Source organism: Filicampus tigris, chromosome 16, assembly GCF_054856515.1.
Source record: "Filicampus tigris isolate MCC_2025a chromosome 16, RoL_Ftig_1.0, whole genome shotgun sequence".
NCBI classification, from domain to species: domain Eukaryota; kingdom Metazoa; phylum Chordata; class Actinopteri; order Syngnathiformes; family Syngnathidae; genus Filicampus; species Filicampus tigris.
In genome coordinates this window covers 2,021,218-2,039,762 of record NC_141232.1, presented here as the reverse complement: position 1 = coordinate 2,039,762, position 18,545 = coordinate 2,021,218, and the positions used below count along the sequence as shown (strand labels likewise).

The window sequence follows — 18,545 nt, the reverse complement described above, 5'->3', positions numbered from 1 at the left end:
TTTTCCCCCCTAAAAACACCTTACTATACATGGTCTTTTTTCTTTCTTTTTTTTTTTTTTTTTTTCAAAAAAACGCCATACTATACATGGTCGTCTTTTTCCCAAAAAACGCCTTACTGTACAGTATATAATGATAATGTATGTGTAATCCATCCATTATCCAATAATAAAAAAAAGCTTAATTTACACTTCATGTCTAAAAAGTGTGAGACACTTTACTTCAGAATCTGTCTGCCGGGCCTTGACTTTGACAGCTGTGCTCTAACCCCAAAATGCAGAATTTTGTGTGTGCCCCTTGTAGTCACGCCCCATCTCTCTTTCCTTCCCTCTACAGGATTTGTAAGATATCCGAGTGGACCACCTCGCAGGAGCAAGGCAAAGATAAACGCTGTCCTAAGAGCCAGCTAATCCTATAAAAACGGACAGGATGACGGACAGGCCCGGCGCCCTCAGGCGGTGCTCCGACACCGACAGCAAGCGAGAGCGAGAGCGAGAGCGAGAGTGCCAGCCAGAGAGAACTCTGACAGACAGGAAAGAAAGATGCTCCTCGAGAGAGCAACTCCTCAAGGACTCGGACACCCAACGTGTTGTGGAGCCAAGGCACTCCGGGACGGGGGGAGGGGAGGGAAGTTGTGCTGGTGGGGGTTCCTGTTTGAAATGCAAAGCGAGGAGTCTGTGTGTGTGTGTGTGTGTGTGTGTGCGTGTGTGTGCGTGTGTGGGTGTGTGTGTGTGTGTGTGTGTGGCCTTCCGATGCGTTGCTATCATATTCCCACACCTGGCCGACAGAGATTGGACAGGCGCATCCATCTGTCCACTTTGTGTGCAGGCCAGAAGGTGTGTGTGGGGGTGTGGGCGGGGGTGTGTGTATACGTGATCTTCCTAAGCATCACTCTACTGTGCATATCCGTACATCTCCAACACAAAATGTCAACAAAGAGCTACTGGATGTGACACAAAACTGTACATGATCATGCGCTTACACAGATTCGAAATATCATTTGCAGCGGTGCCTTGGGATAGAAGTGATGATTTGCAAGTCTTTTTTTTTTGTTTTTGCTTTTTTTTTTAGATACCAGCCATTGTTCAACTTTGAGATAGTAAACAATTCTTCACACGCAAAAATTACCACTATAGTTGAAGTTTACTTCCAACCTAAGAAAATCACACCTTGTGTTTTCAAAACAACCACATAGCTTAGCCTGTCAGGTTGCTAGCTCGATGCTAATGCTAAATAGCATCTATGTTGGGATGCCAGAACCCTTCAAGCAACTGGTTGAATACAGTTTAGCAACACTTGCAGGCAGACAACATAACAGTATCCACCTTAATAAATTCTTTATCCTCTGCGGAGAACTGGTAGTATTAGCACCGCACTGATGAGCTGAGAGGAGATGAGATGACTCAGTGAACAGTATAAACATGTCTGTCTTATACTGCCTCCAGGTGGCCAAGGTGGGCAAACCAGAAGCAACGCAATGTCCTTTAAAGCAAAAAAAAACCCAAAACGTGTCAAAAACGGATGAATTTCTTCACATTCTATTGAATATGTCGTTCCTCTATGTTTTTATAATGTAAAATATTAGTGAGTGCTAGTTTCATTATTAAAAAGCACATTACATTTTTTGTTGGGTTTATTTGAGGTTGGAACGGATTCATGGCATTTCCATTCATTTCAACGTAGAGAGATTTGAGTTTCGAGTTACATTTTCAGAGTGAATTAAATTAGCATCTCAAGGCACCAATGTACAACACTATTATCTTCTGTAGTGTATATTATTGTGCATTAATCACATCATCACACCACCCTTGGTCAACAGCCGACTTTGTATTCTTGGGAAATAGTACAAAAGCAAAACAGGTGACCAAAAAAAGGGTACAAATATTCAATAGCTGCCATTGTCTTTACATTGCGAGGCTCCAAGGGTCCAACCGGGGGTCGGGTTATCTCACCACATATCTTCTGTACAGTTCCGAAATCGTATTCCCGTGGCCACGATGTGTGAATCCAGTTTTTGCGAGACACGCGTGGTCTCCGATGTAGCCTCTTCCACCGCGCCACAACGCACAAGCTGTCCGCCTATGTGACGGTCAAAATCACGTATTTATAAGTGCGTTTAAAAAAATAAAAATAAATAAAAAAGATAAAAGAAAAAAAAGACCGCCACGCCAAACATTCAACACTTTTATGACGCTCATTCTTTCATGGTGTATATAAGTATTTGATGCTGTTTAAATGTAAAATGTGCTGTACTAATAATAACTGTGTATAGTATTTCCTAGAGATGTTTATTTTCTATAAAATGGAATATGTTATTGCTTACAAAATATTATTAAAAGAATCCATTGATGACGATATGTCCTCTTTTTGGAATGTCACCTGTTAATTTGGAGCATGCTATTTTTTTTTTTTTTTCATTATTTATTTTCATGTTTGAACTGGATGACACAGAATTGCTTTGTTGGACATGTTTTTGTACCGCCAGTGTTGAAATATACCAGCACCTTTCAATGCTGCCCTTCCTTTTTTTGTCTTTTCTCAACACGCACCAACTGCAACACGCTGATGAAAAGGGAAGCAGTGAGGCCATTGTTCAGATTTCCAAACAATCGCAAACTATTAATCGGAGCAATCGAATTTGAAACATTTTTAATATACTAGGATCGCATTTCAATTATAATAATGTATGTCAACCTAAGTATGTAGATTATTTTAACAAAATAATTGTTCTGTGATTTCTAATTAATTGAATTCAAAATCAAATCAATAATAAACCGAGTCTATTTTTTCCAAATTTTATTTAATTTTAATAGAAAATTCTCATTTTTTATTCTACTAAAAAACAAACATGTTCGAGTACAATTGCTTTTATTTAGTAATACAATTAATTATTTGTAATTATTTGTGATTAATTAGGAATAAACATGTTTGTAAATTAATATAATTAAAAAATAAAAATTCTCAATTATAGTATTCATTTTAACTAATTTTAAATAAAAATCTAAATGAATGTATCTTTTTATTTCAATAAAACCTCATTTGTCATTATAAAATTTGTAAATGTACATGTAAACATTTGTTGTTAAATTAGCTAACAAATTCTTCTAATGACAATGTATTTTCACAAAATAATTCTCATTTTTAACAATGGCATTTGTAAATGTACATTTAGATTTTAGTAACATAAAAGGGGAACAAAAGCTAAATTTACTAAATATACAAACAATAAAAGAACAATATAATACATGAAATATTACAAAAGTGTTGTCCAGTTCTCCTTAGATCCTTACTGAGTTGTCAACTCCAAATTGCAGCACTTTTAGGGCATCCGACTTCAATCCAATGATGAAACACACATTTGTTTGTCTAAAAACAAATAGAAAAACAAGAAGAAAACGATTTGCTCGTCTAAAAACTGTTTTAATATTGACATGGATCACGGCGATGAACATTTGCAATCATTGTCCTGTGTGTGTGCCACCCGCAAGCATGCACTTCCTGCTGCAGAAACACAATAGCAAAATTCTTGGGTTTTTTCGTTTGTTTTTTGCCAGTTCTAAGACGCATCCATGGTCCTGAAAACACTGAAAGACAAACTAGCGTTCCTGAAATTGGAGCCACAACCAGGAAGAAGTCCTCTTTGGATGTTTTTTCTTTTTTAGCTGCGTGGAAAAAAAAGCAACAAATGTTGCGCTTTACCAAAGGTCAACCGAGTCACCCGTTAAATGTCACCTTGATGACTTGACGATTGCCATGGCAACGCAGCCCTCCACTGAAGCATTCACTGTTCCACGTATGCCAAATACTGCTGAATCCAAAAAAAAAAATCCATCATAAATACACTATTAATAATCTATGTACACGTCAAAACAAACACTCTGAAAAGAACCTCATAAAGCCATCGCGTCGTTCGCTTATCTCTTTGAAATCAGCCTGGCGGGGGCCTAGTGCACGTGGAACAAATATGGTCGTTTTGCTCCTCTCAAATAAAAAGAAACAACTCACAAACGCTCGTCAGTCACACTGCACAGTCCACTGACAATGAGGATGTGATGGCGCCCCTCTGAGGTCAAACTGTGGCACTGCAGTGGACTCACACTTGGAGAAATGCTTCCTAGATTGTGCTCATAATCCATAAATGCCGTGACCTCATCAAGTGCCCAGGAGGGGAAATATGAGTCCCTTTTCACACGACAATATGTGTTTTTCTTTTCTTTTTTTCTACAAACAGCGTCCCAAGATGAGTGGATTGGTCGGCCGGGCGGTCTCTTAGCTGTTGGTGACGGTGGTGCCGCTGCCCAGCTTGATGATCATTTGCTGGCAGTCGTGGAGGGTGCGTTTGTCCCCCAGCTTCTCCAGCGTGCGGGCGGCGTCGGCCAGCATGCCCACCCGCTGGCCGGGGGCCGACAGGAAGGACGGGGGCAGGTAGCGGCACGCCAGCATCACTGCTTCCGCCTGTTCGCGCTGGCCCGGCCGCGTCTCGCACTCCTCTGTGGCAAACAAAGGAGAGGTCGGCCGTTAAGCCGGCGGGATCTCCGAAACATTCGGCACAGCTCGACTATCGTGTTCCAAGTGATTATCGCCGCTGTCTGGCACAATCCTCACGCGGCCAAAATGACTCGTTTTCAGGAAGCAAGCACATTTCCTCCTCCCTACCTCAGCTTCGGGCAAATTCAAAGCTGGGACACGATTGTGTTTTTGTGACAGCGTGGTCTTCTCTTTTGGAAAGGAAAGCAACACACCTGTCTTGGTTCCGGGCGTGGCTCTGCGTCGCAGCGAGCGGTCCAGGAGCTGATGCGTGCGCGTGGGACTGGCCCCCGCCATCAGCCTGGCCGTGGCTTCGTGAAGGAACAACTGGAGACAAGAGGACGCGTGAAAGTGAGTGGAGTAACGATGACTCAGACTGAACACTCAGCTTTGCCTGCCAGCTGCGCTGCCAAACACTTAAGCTTCATCAGTGTGTGTGCACGGGCGCGCCCCAACATCTCAGCTAAAAGGGACACTTTTACACAATCTGTCCACAAAGCTGATGTGAGCTCGTCCTTGAAAGAACGCAAAACGCTAACTTGACACCCTCAGGTCAGGTTGGCTTGTTTGTACGAAGCTGTCAGGATACTGAACAACGTGTCAGCTATTGGCCCAAACTGCTTCCATTTGATACGGCCAGCAGAAAATCCAGCAGGGGTGTGCGGTATATGCTATAAAATGGGGCCTTTGGTATGGATTTGGACTCGACCGACCGATCGTGATAATGTCATTGCACTGACCACGAAGCTGAGCATATGTACTCAAAAATACTCAATTGATTTACTATTTTATTTTTGCCTAATCCCGCATGCCAACAAATGAAAAAGAAGGCAAAAATACATACCCTTCGCATGGCCGGCCTGAAGCTCTGCGCCAGCTTGCGTAAGGAGCTGAGGTCCTGTTGAAAGCCTTGCAGCTCGGGCGGGGAGGCCTGCTGGACCCCCAAGGGAGCGGCCGGGCCAGGCCTGGCCGCGCTGGCCCCCTGCTGCTGCTGCTGCTGCTGCTGCTGCTGCTGCTGCTGAAGATGCCACACGTTGGTCCTCATTACCAGCAGCAAGTCGCACAGCAGCAACTGCACCACCTAAGGATAAAATGTACACCGATAAACGGTAGAGAAGGGGAACATCCATTTTATAGCCAGAGAACCTTTGCATATTTGCACTTCAGCATTTGTCAACATTTTTCAACCGTCGTCGTTGCACTTCGGAATCCTTGCACCTCCAACATTGTAAACAAAACAGGGTGACTCCAATCTACTTAAGCCAAGTAAGTATTTAACTCTCCAGTGACGTCACTTCGTGAATGCAGCTGATAATGATTTCGCCCAACAAGACACCCACCCCCCTTACATGGGCTTTTTAACTCTTACTCCACAAATGCAATATTACTCAGGGTACCTTCTTTGGACTAGTACTGGCACATACAATGTATTCTTGCTTCCAAAAATGAGGGAGGTTTAGAAGTATCAAATCAAAGTATCTTGCTGTTGGAGGCTCAGCTCTGTGTTGCACTGCAGGAACATTGCATTTTGCGTACACACATGCAATGCAACTACAATGCACCACAGCTCAGGCCAAAAACGCGCATAAACACACATTCGGTGCACCGGTTGCTGTGTGGGAGTGTGGCTTTGCGATAAGGACTGCGCGTGTGCAGTGCGAGTGATGATGCGTTTGTGCAGGCAATTTCCCCGCGTTTACAACTTAATGCACGGCCATGTGCGGCCACATCTGTCAGCGAGTATTTGCGTGCGTGCTTGAGCATGTTTTATATTTTTAAGACAGACGCCAGTGCACACACGCAGAGAGCCCTCTCAGGAGTGATAAGCAACAACTTTTATGGGAAACAAATTTGCACGCTTGTGAGTGCAAGTGTGCGCGCGCGCGCGTACCTTGTCTAAACTGGAGCCGTGGGAGTGCGGGCCCAAGTTGAGGCTGTCTCGGAGCAGGGCGCTGGCCTTGTCGCTGTGGCTCAGACTCAACTGGCAGTTTTCCGGCTTGGACAGCAGAGCCCGCACCGCTCGGAAGGTGTTGAGACAAGCCTTGGGCAGCAGGCTCCTGACAGTGGGAGAGGACACACACACACACACACACACACAGAATGCGGGTCAGCGCGTGAGGCGACACAGGGCCCGGGGAGACGTGAAGCGCCCACTCACTCCACGTTCTGCAGCGTGCGCGGCAGGTGCTCGACGGTCGGATACAGCCTCTCCGCGGCCGGGTCGTCCCCTTGGAGCCAGTTGATGATCACCACGGCGACGGAGGACCACCATTTCGAGTGGGGGTCGCAGCCTGGACGACGGGACAAATGCGGCACAAGGTCAAAACAGAAATCGACAAGAATTTCAGCGAAAAATGGAGGAGAGGCTCGAAAAAAACAAAAAATATTTGCAAATGGGATTGCGGGGATAACTGTATGTGTTGCATTAAATCAGCCGTCCCAAAAAATATTGCTTGTTAAGACACTTTTTTCATTGTAAATAATTTAATGAGACATTAACAATTTTACAAATACATTTAATGTATTTATATGTTTACTCTCTACCACCACTGGTATAGCGTAAACACATCCATGTTAACATCCCAGGTTTTGGGATGTGAAAAAAATGTATGCTAAATGATCGTTTAAAAGAGCAATAATGTGACATCTAGCTTGTACAATTCATTCAAAAACATCTTAAGGAAACGCTTGAAAATAATCTTTTGGGTAAGACTCTTGCAAAAGTGCTTTCAACGTTTCAGTGCAGATTTTCAAGTGGATTTAGGTCTAGGCTCAGTCTCCATTTCAAAAACATTCCTTTCCATCTGGTCATTTGTTCATTCAGAAGTATGCTGGACAATTTGTCCTGTTGAAAGGTGAAATTCCTCCTCGGCTGTAGCAAAACTGCTATTTGGAGCTGTTGACAAGTGACTAAGAAATAATCCCAAAGCAAGACGCCGCCGCCACCACGGGCGTGCTTCACCGTGATTGAGGCAAAAGCTCTGACATTGGAGTCGCTCGGCGCCCAGGGTGGAATTTAATATGCACGGCGGCGGCGACAGACATCTGCTGTCTGTGTTTGACCTCTGAATCAATCTGTCAGAGCCCTCCGGTAAACTTACAACATGATGAGAGCAGAGACCATTTTGACGACTCGGTTATGAGAGCAAAGTACTTCATTTAGACACGGGGCCAACGCGCGCCCAATTCCGACACTAAGTCAGTGCCAAGAAAAGGCTGCCATTAAAATCCCCACCGCGCCCTCCATCCCTCCTCCCGCTCAAGGTGATCACTGATTTGACAGGCCTGAAGATAGATGAAGCAATCCAGCGGATGACTCCCATTTGGCGAGCCAGGCTCCGCTACTCCCCGCACCCCCGCTTTTTTTTTTTTTTTTTTGCTCAGATGAGCGATCAGCAAGTCCAGAGTGAAGCTGTGGGAGGGTGGAAATCAGTCCACTCAATCTCCGTAATGTGAAAATCAACGTTATCTCGCGGCTTCTATTAGGAATATTAAAGCAAAATGGAACCGGCAGACCAGGTCCAGACAGGCAGCAGGAAGCAAGAGTGAAGAAGAGTGGCGTTGTATTCAAATGTAATGTAAAAATAGTATAAGTCATCTTGTATTTACTGCTTTATAAGGCTGCAAATTTACTGAAAAAAATATCGCCATGGCGATAATGGCACATGCAATATGCATATCGCAAAACATTCACCAATCAGATGCAGCCTTAATTGCACATCGCTATCCAGTACGAGAATAGTAGTTAGAGGCATTCATTACATTTCATTATGGCTATTAACTATCTATTAAGTAATTAATCACAGACTTTTCCATAATTGCAATTGTCAACAAAGCCTGCAGGTATTTATTGAGTAAAATCTTTGAATTAATGTAAGAATCATCAAATAGAAAGTATATTTTGTTTCAAAGAGTGTCTTAATAGCTTTCTATGGTCTATCAATACAATTCTTCTCCTGTCAAATACAGCTGTTGAACAAAATGATTAAAAACTTGGTCCTTTGCTGCCATCTTGTAGCACCAACAGGCAAATCTTTTTAGGGGGCATCAATAACTTCCGGATTTTCACTACTCGCGGCTGGGCTCGGCTCCTATCCCCCGCAAACAACACTGTACTATTGTTATTAGTAGTAGTATACAATATCGGCAATATTGCAATATTAAAATTGCCACGATATATCGTAGTTGTCATGTCACGATATTAATAGCAGCAAATCTGTTTAAAAGCAAAAGTTGTTTTTCATTTGTGCAGTTCCAGCACCCTCTAGTGGTTAGTTTGTTAGTGCAGTTTAATTTCATGCAACCTATTTTTAAGACCCACGCGAATCGCCAGATGAAGGGCAACTGCGAATTGTGAACTATAGTACATAGAAATGGATACTTTGTCCTGCTGAGACAATTTGAGCACATGACTGGCCAATCTGATTTCTTTGTAAATGCTGTTATGTACAAAAATAGAATATTGTGATTTTTTTTTCTAATATGAGCCCTTTTTATTTTTTTTACAATATAGTGAGTTTTGTACAGTATCGTGAGCTTTTTATATATTGCCAACGTCCCCACAATAGCATGATAATTATCGTATTATGAGGTTCATATCGTGATATTATCATATCGTGACATTTGGATATTGGGACATCCCTAACTATTATTATTATTATTAGTAGTAGTAGTAGTAGCAGCAACAGAAGTACTAGTAGTAGTAGAAGTCATTTACCCGTCACAGTGGCCATGTTGGAGCCGATAGCAAAGGACTGCGACGTGGCACCAGCTGCATCAGAAGCGCTAATCAGCAGCTGCAGATACTCCAGAGCGTCCGCATACTCCCTGAGGACAGATGAACAATCAAGTCAAAGGTAAAAATGAAAAGCTGTCGCAAACAACAGCACGCCAGATCATCTGTTGCACATGATATCATGACTGCATAAGAAGCTGGTCAATGTGCTTTGCTTACCCGTCGCCCTGACTGGTGCTTTTCTCCCCTTTTGGCTGGGCTACGCAGTAAAGAGCCTTTTCCAGCAAGTGTTCTCTGAAGGCTTGAGTCACCTGAGCCAGCGGGTCCACTGAAAAGAGCGTCGGCAAACCATTTACAGCAGACACAACTTGGCAATAAACAAAACGTTACAAGATGGTTGTGCTATGCAATTTGGATTTTTTTTTTTTTTTTTTTCCACAAAAATGAATACGCATCTCATATGCAAATTTTCGACCGGTATTATTGCCACATTTTTGATGAAGTAAACTTGATTAATCGATGGGATAACAAATTCTTAAAAAAATAAACAAATAAAAAAAATTGATAGCTGCAGCCCCATTCTAAACGTTCAAAAATGTAACACTTGGTTGATGTCTATAGTGGAAGATAAAAATGGATTAATGATGCAAGCCCTCTGTGTTTCCTGTTTCTTCTTACCAGTGTTGCCCGCCTGGCTGTAGATGCTCTCTTTGGGGATGCTGCGAATGGCCCAGTCCCCGTCCACGAAGAAGCGGTGGCCGAGAGGGTGACAGAGCCACTGCATGGCCGGGGGCACGCTCCCGCTGGATGACAAGCATGCCTGACGTGCACTGCTCAGGAAAACGCGCTGAATAAAAAAATACCAAATTATTAGTCGGCACAACATTTGGTTGACAGTTTTTTGACACTAATAGCCAATCAATTGTGCTTTGGTATGTGTTGTTCAGTTTGTATTAGTCCCTCAGAAATACTTCCTACGCTGCTTTAAAAAGTGCAGGTACACAAAATGTGACAAGCAACTAGGCAAAAAAATATTTGCTGACATTAGCAGGAGATAAATGAATGAGCGCTGACTCACAGAGGTGAAGTGCAGGATCCTTGGCAGGCTGGCTTTGACTCGCAGCGCTGCAGACACGTAGACCTCAGCTAGCGAAGCGACAGGCAGGCAAGATCTGGCGCACTCCGCCAGGTTGACCGCACTGAGCGCCATGTGCACGGCTGACAGGTGGCTGCCATTCAGCTTACCTGCATGTCAAGTTACAAGACAGGAGAAGCGATATTGCAATATGATTACTTCACGTTGAGAAAACGCAGCCTTAAATCTGCTCGGAGTGCATCGCATCACCAGAGGCGGAAAAAAATGCTTGCACTAGGAGCATACATGTGGTTACGTAAGATGAAAAGGTCAAGTTGGCAGAAATTTAAATACTGAAGTACAAACACCTGAAATAAAAATCTACTTGTGTACAGTAATGAAGAATTTGTCCTCTGTTGCTTGCCACCACCATGCCAACCTGTCATGTGCAGCTGGTGCAGGCGGTGGTAAACCAGCGCGGCGTCTCGGCTGCTCTTGCAAGCGTCCTCCTGCAGGGGGCGGTCCGATCGCAGTCCTCCCGCCCGGGCAGCCAGCCAGCGGCCCACCCAGAGGCGCTGAAGGCAGAATCTGAGGAGGGACCACAGCGAGGCGCAGGCCAAATCCAACTGTGAGGTGGGTAAGGGACGACCCAGAGCTTTGAGACAAGTCCAAAGGTTCTGACTGGCCTGGGCAAAATCCCCCTGTGAAACAAAAAGCCTATTAATAGACGATTAAAGGCCACCAAGAGCGAGTCTGGAGGGCAGATATTTCTCACAGTCACAATCTCGCGACGGGATTATTTTCAAGGATGAAGCCATTTCATCCCTTTCAGCTATACATACTCTTGCCAGGTCCAGGTCGGCCTGCTTGCGGTGCCTCCAGAACAAGACGGAAGATCCCGAATGAGGTCTGGTTACAGGCTCGCCATACACCAGAAGGCGGATCAGAACTCCCAACACCAAGATGCCGTTCACAAGCCACACCAGAATTGTTGGTAGCATCCAGTCCATCCAGCCCCATGAGTCCGCTGCAGAGACCACAATATTTGGGTAAATAGCAGGACGACAAGCTTTGTGCCATTGGTGGCATGTCATGTATTTCCCCAAATAGAGGCCTCCGCTCTAATTTATTCTAATTTGCAATTTATTGTCAAGGTTGGTGGCCCACGGAGACCAAAACACAATACAGTCGGTTATTTACTATTCAAGATATTTGACCATTACAAGCGACTTGCGATTGATCAAAATGTTTGTCATGGTAAATCTACTACAAAAAGTGTCACAAAAGGATGGCAGGGATGATTTAAATTTAGAAGCAGAAGCGATAACGTAATGCACACAAACACGTGACGATGCACGCACACACTATTAAATACTACTACTACTAAAATGACTAAATAGCCTGCAAATAGTTTGTCTAAAGTAAATGAATGGTGAATATTTATAAATCATCATTGTTGTTGTTGTTGGTATTTTATATAAGAAAAGGACTGTTCAGATGCTAGAGGCATCACTAAAGCAAAAATGATTAGCATCAAAGTCACTGTTTTGCATAGAATAGATGTTTTCACAAAAAGCTTGTTTCTGCATCTTTTGGTCCAAAAGAGGTGATTTAGGTGAAGCCGACCCATGTTCTACTACTGATTACGCTAGAAAATATGTTTCGGTGTGATGGCGTGTCTAATATTTCATTTGGTAGTTTCTGTCTTTTCATTGTCAAAAACTCAAACAGGTCCTATTTCTGTTCAAATGGCTGGACTGGAAAGAATTCCAGTTTGTAGTATATTTACAGTTTGAATGAATAATGTGGGCAATTTTAAAAATATGCATCTCCCCTACTTAGTGTCTGCAGTTGAGCAGTCTCCTCCTCTCACCTGCAATGTCCAAGCCCAGTACACTCCTGCCGGCGTGATGGGAGGCGCCGGCAGCGCTGCTGGCCGTGCTGCTGCCGGACGACGAGCACAGCAGGTTGGCCAAAGGGTTGAGAGAGAGGAAGAGGAAGGTGAACGCGCACAGCGCCATGCGGGAGCGGTCCAGCATGCCGCCAGCGCTGCTGCTTGTCGCCGATGGGTCCAGCATGCCTACATTTGGCTGGTGGGCACAATAACAAACGGAGCCGTTCACGTTAAAAAAAAACAAAAACAAAAAACAATCAATCAAATAAGCACAGCAACTTTTTTACTTTGCTGGTGGGATGGAGAACGGATTGATTCATAGCTCATAGCTCATAGCTTGAGTGGATGTTGAATTCAAAACTTTTAAGATTGATGACTTTCATAACTGTCACGAGGCTACTTTCAATGCATTATGTTTGGACTTGGAAGCACAAAACGCCGCCATACCTTGGACTCCTCTCCCATCGGGCTGTCGGGTTCCGAGTCACTGCCGCAATGCGAGAAAGACGAGGGCGAGCCCACGTCCGACGCCGGCGGCGTGGGCAGCTCGGTCTTCACGTCGGACGGAGGTGCGTCCACCTCCATGGCAACAACCAGGTCCTTGAGAGACTCTGCAGTCAAGATGAAGCCAGAAGTTCAAGGGGCAATCAAGCACGCAGAGGTAAAAGCATCCGCCGGATGAAGAGGGCCGTTTGGCGAGCCTTTCCACTCGGGGGTTCATCACGAAAAGGTCAACTGCTATAAATTGCGGAGAAACTAGGAAATAATGTCGTGAAGGGAAAGGGCAGGACGAGTGCGTACTGTTTTTCTGGGCTGCCATTTTCAGTGCCAAGTTCTCCTGCTTGAGCTTCTGATTGGATTGCTGCAGGAAACGGATGACGTCGATGGCTTTCCTCAACACGGCTGACTTATTGAGCTACGACACACAACACCTTTTTTTAATGACACGGCAAAGCCATATCTATCACAGATGAACCGTATCTATTTTTTTATTGGCCAAGTATCTGATACTCATGTTTCAAATAAACTCTTTATCAGATATCTTCAGTGTTGCGGCTTTAAATCCAAGCGAGGCGATAAGACGGACAAGATAACCCACCTTGGCCTCGGTGCCGGCGACCAAGTCTTTAAGTTCGATGATTTTGTCGTTGATAGACGAGCGGTAGCGCTTCTCGATGGCGTTGTGGGCCGTGCGCTTCTCCCCCTTGGCGGGGAAGCCGCCCGGCTTGCCGTTGCTGATGATGCGGTTGATCGGCAGCTTCTCGGCATCCACCATGACAGGCACGGTGGTCAGGAAGGTGCCCCCGCCCACAAACGCCTTGGAATACACACAACGGACTTGATGTTTGTGAAGCTTACGTCATAAGACAGACTTTGCTATCTTTGCTACTGTAACAATGAAAATTTCCCCACTGTGGGATCAATAAAGGCATTCTTATTCTTATTCTTATTCTTATTCTTAGACTTCCCATACCTTGCAACCGGTCTTTGTGCCTTGGCTCAATACAGGTTGTGAATTTGTTTACCTGCAGTGACGCGCTCTGAACTGGCGTGGTCGTGGCCAGCGACGTGGGCGAGGCCACGGTGGTGACCATGCAGGGGTCATGCTTCAGCGTGGTCAGCAACAGAGACTCCGCTTTGATGAACTGCGGTTGCAGCAACACCTGAGAAACACGGCGACGATCATCTCTTTCCACGCGTCCAGCCAAGCAACAAGTAGCGATCGGAATGGAGTGTCCCGCGCGCTTACAGGTACTTGTCGCACGTGAGACGTGAGCGTCGGAGCGGGCGGGCTTCCTGCCGCGGCCAGCAATGGAGAGGCGGCCGTCAGTCCTGGGAGCGGAGTCGGAATGGCCACTGGCTGAACCTTGGGAGGCGAGGAGGACAAAGTGGCCACCGGTTGGCTGACGCTGCCGGGGCTGCCGGCTGAAAAAGTGGAAGGTACGCCACAATCGGCAAGCGGATGCCAGCAGACGGGCGCCGGGTCAGGGTAACACGTTAGTAGACCACTAGGTGAACTGTTATCTAGTTGTAAGTTGCATGTGATAGCAGCATTCAGTGTGTCACCTTTGCAGTCTTATCAACTTTAGCAAAAATGACAACAGTAGGTCCCTTTTTTTTTGTCCTCAAGCAGTAAAACTAATTGCCATGTGGTGATTGAACAAATGCAGCAAAGGAGATTTCCTTAATCCTCATCATCTCAACCTTTTTTTCTTTTCAGTATTGTAAAAATACTCCAACAAAAAAGCCAACACAATCTTTGACTGTTATATTTTTGTATGTCATTTTCTTTCGAAAGTGGCTGCCTATGACATGAGTGATATTGATGATTGTACGACTACTGTATTATGGATACTATACAACAGCTTAATGCTAGCAAACAATGCAAAACGCCATAGACAGGCTAATGGGTACCACAGCTTAAGCAATTTGAACAAACCGTGGGACAATACATGTACTGTAGTCAAATTATTAATATTCACATTTTCCTTATTTAAAAAAAATACAACAATTTTGGTTGGTTTTAGTGGGATGGCTAGAATTGATTAATGGCATTTGCTTTGATTTCAATGGGGAAAGATAATTTGAAATGCAAGTGTAACAACGGTATACTCTAAATCACAAAGAGTTCAGCATCAAGATAAATCATCCCAGTACGTACCTATGTAGCTGTTCTGGCCTCTGTTTGGAGTCTGGTTCTGAAGATGTGGCTGCAACTGGTTCGGAGGCTGCGGCGGGGTTTGGGGCGGTGAAGGGGAGGTGAAGAGTTTTGGGGGCGTACTGCTGAATGCGGGGTTTGGAGCCGGCGACCCACGAGGGGACGCTCCGGGAGCAGGGGCAGTCTGGCCCACAACGGGTTGGGACGGTTCCACCTTGGGCAGTTTGAGAGTGTGAGCTTGCTGCGGGGACGCCGGCTGCTGTCGCGGGGTAGGGACGGACACCTGGGCCAGCGGGGACTGCTGAAAGGTGGTCGGCTGGAAAGCTTTGTCTGGGGTGGATGAGCTGCGTGTGATGGGAGGGCCCAGGAGCGCATCCAGGTGCGGGCTGCTGCTTAGGATGGAGGAAGAAGAGGAAGACGTGGATGGAGGCGGAGTCGTGGTGGGCAGCGGCGTGGACGACGTGATGGCCTGGGGAAGACCAGGAAGTTCCAGATTGGCGGAGGGCCCTCCTGTGTATGGGGGGTTATCAAAGATGCTTCCAAGTTCCCCTTCTTGATGGATGAGGAGTTTGAGCATGTCTAAAAATCAAAGGCATCATGAGAATGGAAAGAAGGAACAAACAGAACAGCACTGTACTACATTTTACATTGCATTAATTATTAGGGCCCAACGAATATTGATCTTTTGATTTTGATATTTGACAAAAAAAAAATATGTAAGGAATTTTACATAAAATTTTGGTGCAGTAAGGTCTAGTAAATATACAAAATAAGGCTGCCGAACAAAAACATGCATATCTGCTGTCCTAAAATGAATCCTGTCTCTATCAAGCAACAAAATATTACTCATAAAGCAAAAAACGTGTGATTTGATGAGTGCATTTGCGAGTCAAAGCATTATGTTCTGAATTGGAATACACAATGCCATAGTTTTTTAATCAAATAAAAAAAAAGAGAAATGCTTGAAATGTATTTGCTAATTCTAATTTGCATAGTGAGGCATCACGCAATGTGGGAAGTATTATGCGGTAGATAGAATGTTTTTCAAGTGCCTCAGTGTAAAAGTTTTAATAATGTTAATTGATGGTAATAATAACAGACTGCGGTTACCTTTATTTGTGTGCAAGCATGCGGCTTGGGCGCTTCTTAAAACTGCATAAGTGTTTTGTATGAGGTGATCGCTCTTGACCAATCACAGCGCGTCTCGTCCAAGACAGGAAAGTGCATTATGGAGAGGTTACTATCGGTCACATGCGGAGGGTGGAAACACCGTTGACCGTCTACAGTGACTTTTTAAAAATATATATATCTTGCGATAAAATTCACACATAGCCCAGTAATATAAAAAGGTCTACAACTGAAAATAATAAGAGTTAAAAAAAAGAGATATATCTTTTTAATGACGGCCGAGCAAATGTAGGTTAGCCGTGCAGTGCACAGTGCACAGTGCAACAAAGCAGTGCCTAGACAATAACACGCTGGGCTGGGCTATAAAATAAACCCAGATGGTGGTATTTAACAAGCATCACTTTTTCGTGTTGAATGGACTTGCGTGCAATTTCGGTCAAATGAGGCTCCGTGAACCCGTCAAGGGAAAACGAACGCTAGTAACCTCAGTCTGGGAAACTTGCTGGGGGCGGGGCGCCGCCACGAGCACGTTAGCATTGCCAATTTGAAACATTTCCCCTCCATCTTTTCAAATTTCAAATTAAACATACCTTTCTAAGCGTGTACTAAATAACACACTCGCCGTAAAAACGCCCCGAAACGTACATTTATCACCTATATAGTTCACGCCATTAGCTTGCTCGAACAAAGCTACAGTACGAGACGTACACGCTTCATCATGCTCTTGAAATAAACGTTTTTGCCAATAATAGGATGTGCTTCAAAGATTAACGATGAGCGTTATTTAAAGAGGCTCGCCGGTGTGAGAGTGATGTTTTTGTAAACGTGACTATGCTCGTTTCGTTTGTATATAAGATTATTTTTACCATCAATGTCGCTGAGAAGGGCCGTGTCAATCTCGCTGGGGTCACTCAGCGACAATGTCGAATCCAGATTATCCAACGAAGGATCGTCAAACGACAAGTTGTTCATCTTTGCACTTGTGTTTTGAGGATATTCCAGTGTCAAATAAAACGAGGCTGTCCCCAAATGGCGAATACTCGTCAGATTCTCGGGTGGCTACATTTGTCCAAGTGTACCCGAAACACGGTAGAGGAGAATTTCTTTTCCTTTTGCCGATGTGTCAACTAACTGTCCGGTGTTACCCCCATGATGGCTCCGGGAAACTTGTCAAACCAAACACTGAAGCCCATTCACCACTTCGTGTTTAGCCAAACTAGCCCGCCTCGCTTGATGATAACGGACAGGTAATCCAACAAATCACAGGCATTTTAGTCAAATCACTTCCGCATTCACCCTGCCTCGCCGTCGGGTCGTTTGGACTGTTTTCTGACAGAATGTGGACACAAACAGACGACCGCTTTACAGAAGAATACGTGCTATACCACATAGACGTCATCTAAAAAATGTGTAATATAATGAATTAATGTCAAATTCATCGTTTTCTCAAATCCTGTCAATTAATCAAATTAACCCTTGTTTGTTTCCACACAATATTACAGGATGGGCGGGTATCATGTGGGCTTGTCTCCCGAGAGCCAATAGGAGCGAGCGTGCAAATGGAAATAAACATCAAGTTTGCTTGACTTCCATTCGCGGCCCCGCCTGTAGAACCAGTAGAATTGTCCAATAGGAAGCGGAGGAGAGGAGTGGTGTGACATGACGGCACAACTGTGTGTCTGGGATTACATCATGTGCTTCGCTGTTTAAAGAGCGACAAGGGAAATAACCTGACGCCAACCTTTAATCACATTTTAATTTGGGTCATCCACAAATAATGTTACAAAAACAGTACAAAAATATGCTGAATTAAAAACGACTAACTGCTGCCTCCCTCCACAAGCATCGGAATTACTGATAATGTAAACAACTGAGAGAGCAAACAAGCATGGGCTAAATAAAACCCCATTCGGCGTCACATGTACACAAGAGTGCAGCGCTACCGAGGAATGGTGCATGCTGGGGAAATGGGTCACTGACCTAGAGTAACTAGGTTCAAAGCCTTGTAGCAAATTCCCTTATTGTCATGGAGAAATACGTTTTGGAACCACTCCAGTGGGACAACACATATAGCCACGCGGAGTAAAAATAGCCTGTATAATGGTGCAGTGTGGGAGATTCAACTATGCATTTCATAGTTCCTTCCTGGTATTTGAACCATCCTCGCCAACATTCTGTTCACATTTTGATATATTGAAGCCAAGACGACACAACAATTAATCATCAATTGTCCAAACAGAATCTTCTTGACCAAGTCATTTTAGAGTAGTTCAAAAAGGTGCCGTAGAGTCAGCAGCCTGTTACAAGAGTGACACTAAAAGTCTCTCATTTATTTGTACTTTCCCACCATTTTTAAGTCATTTAGTTAGTTTTGCCTCTTAATAAACTGTTTTGAATTATCTATACCGTTTTATCCGTGACTGCATGCATCCTGAAGGAGGTATGGAGAGCCAAGAGCCTGCGATAAAGCAAAGTGAGGACTTTTTTTTTCTGTATGCTTGTTACTTGCCAACAGACAAAGTAATGGCT

At 44.5% G+C, this 18,545-nt stretch overlaps 2 protein-coding genes across 4 annotated transcripts in view; one reads left to right on the top strand and one right to left on the bottom strand.

The window, feature by feature from the left end:
- rai1 (retinoic acid induced 1) overlaps positions 1-2,514 on the top strand; it is a 54,009-nt gene extending 51,495 nt beyond the window's left edge. For both annotated transcript variants that reach the window (XM_086054951.1, XM_086054952.1), the window contains exon 5: positions 335-2,514. In XM_086054951.1, coding sequence (XP_085911077.1) covers positions 335-343 — 9 coding nt within the window. In that variant the 3' untranslated portion in view covers positions 344-2,514. The remainder of the gene's footprint in view (positions 1-334) is intronic.
- On the bottom strand, positions 1,811-17,267 carry srebf1 (sterol regulatory element binding transcription factor 1). 2 transcript variants are annotated; one of them, XR_015090049.1, is made up of 20 exons: positions 16,883-17,267; positions 14,892-15,467; positions 13,980-14,155; positions 13,756-13,893; positions 13,329-13,547; positions 13,031-13,145; positions 12,677-12,840; positions 12,209-12,425; positions 11,178-11,362; positions 10,775-11,036; positions 10,339-10,505; positions 9,939-10,107; positions 9,480-9,588; positions 9,243-9,352; positions 6,684-6,816; positions 6,417-6,582; positions 5,370-5,606; positions 4,741-4,852; positions 3,289-4,488; positions 1,811-2,077 (listed from the first exon to the last, which is right to left on the bottom strand). XR_015090049.1 is itself a non-coding variant. In XM_086054953.1 (19 exons), exons 1-19 carry the CDS (start codon positions 16,986-16,988, stop codon positions 4,268-4,270), a joined length of 3,582 nt encoding a protein of 1,193 aa, XP_085911079.1. In that variant the 5' UTR covers positions 16,989-17,267; the 3' UTR covers positions 1,811-4,267. The 2 variants fall into 2 exon arrangements, 1 of the variants encoding a protein (XP_085911079.1); XM_086054953.1 differs by having other exon boundaries at positions 1,811-4,488.
- Between the last annotated feature and the right edge of the window lie 1,278 nt (positions 17,268-18,545).